General features: G+C 41.0%; 1 protein-coding gene across 1 annotated transcript in view; it reads left to right on the forward strand.

Moving 5' to 3' along the window:
• TARDBP (TAR DNA binding protein) overlaps positions 1-785 on the forward strand; it is a 7,839-nt gene that overhangs the window by 5,736 nt on the left and 1,318 nt on the right. Inside the window, exon 7 of the mRNA XM_008584224.1 lies at positions 1-121. Coding sequence (XP_008582446.1) covers positions 1-121 — 121 coding nt within the window. The remainder of the gene's footprint in view (positions 122-785) is intronic.

Here is a 785-nt window from a genome sequence, read left to right on the forward strand (position 1 = left end):
CAGTCTCTTTGTGGAGAGGATTTGATCATTAAAGGAATCAGCGTACATATATCCAATGCCGAACCTAAGCACAATAGCAATAGACAGTTAGAAAGAAGTGGAAGATTTGGTGGTAATCCAGGTGGCTTTGGGAATCAGGGTGGATTTGGTAACAGTAGAGGAGGTGGCGCTGGCTTGGGAAACAATCAAGGTAGTAATATGGGTGGAGGGATGAACTTTGGTGCTTTCAGCATTAATCCAGCAATGATGGCTGCAGCTCAGGCAGCATTGCAGAGCAGTTGGGGTATGATGGGCATGTTAGCCAGTCAGCAGAACCAGTCAGGTCCTTCAGGTAATAACCAAAGCCAAGGCAACATGCAGAGAGAGCCAAATCAGGCCTTTGGTTCTGGAAATAACTCTTACAGTGGTTCTAATTCTGGCGCAGCAATTGGTTGGGGATCAGCATCAAATGCAGGGTCTGGCAGTGGTTTTAATGGAGGCTTTGGCTCAAGCATGGATTCTAAATCTTCTGGCTGGGGCATGTAGACATTGAGTTATGGTTGGTTGGTATAGAATGGTGGGAATTCAAATTTTTCTAAACTCATGGTAAGTATATTGTAAAATACATATGTACTAAGAATTTTCAAAAATTGGTTTGTTCAGTGTGGAGTATATTCAGCAGTATTTTTGACATTTTTCTTTAGAAAAAGAGGAAGAACTAAAGGAATTTTATAAGTTTTGTTATATAAAGGGTTGAAATATTGAGTGGTTGAAAGTGAACTGCTGTTTGCCTTTTTGGTAAACCA

The sequence above is a fragment of the Galeopterus variegatus genome, unplaced genomic scaffold (genome assembly GCF_000696425.1).
Source record: "Galeopterus variegatus unplaced genomic scaffold, G_variegatus-3.0.2 Scaffold3178, whole genome shotgun sequence".
Lineage (NCBI taxonomy): Eukaryota > Metazoa > Chordata > Mammalia > Dermoptera > Cynocephalidae > Galeopterus > Galeopterus variegatus.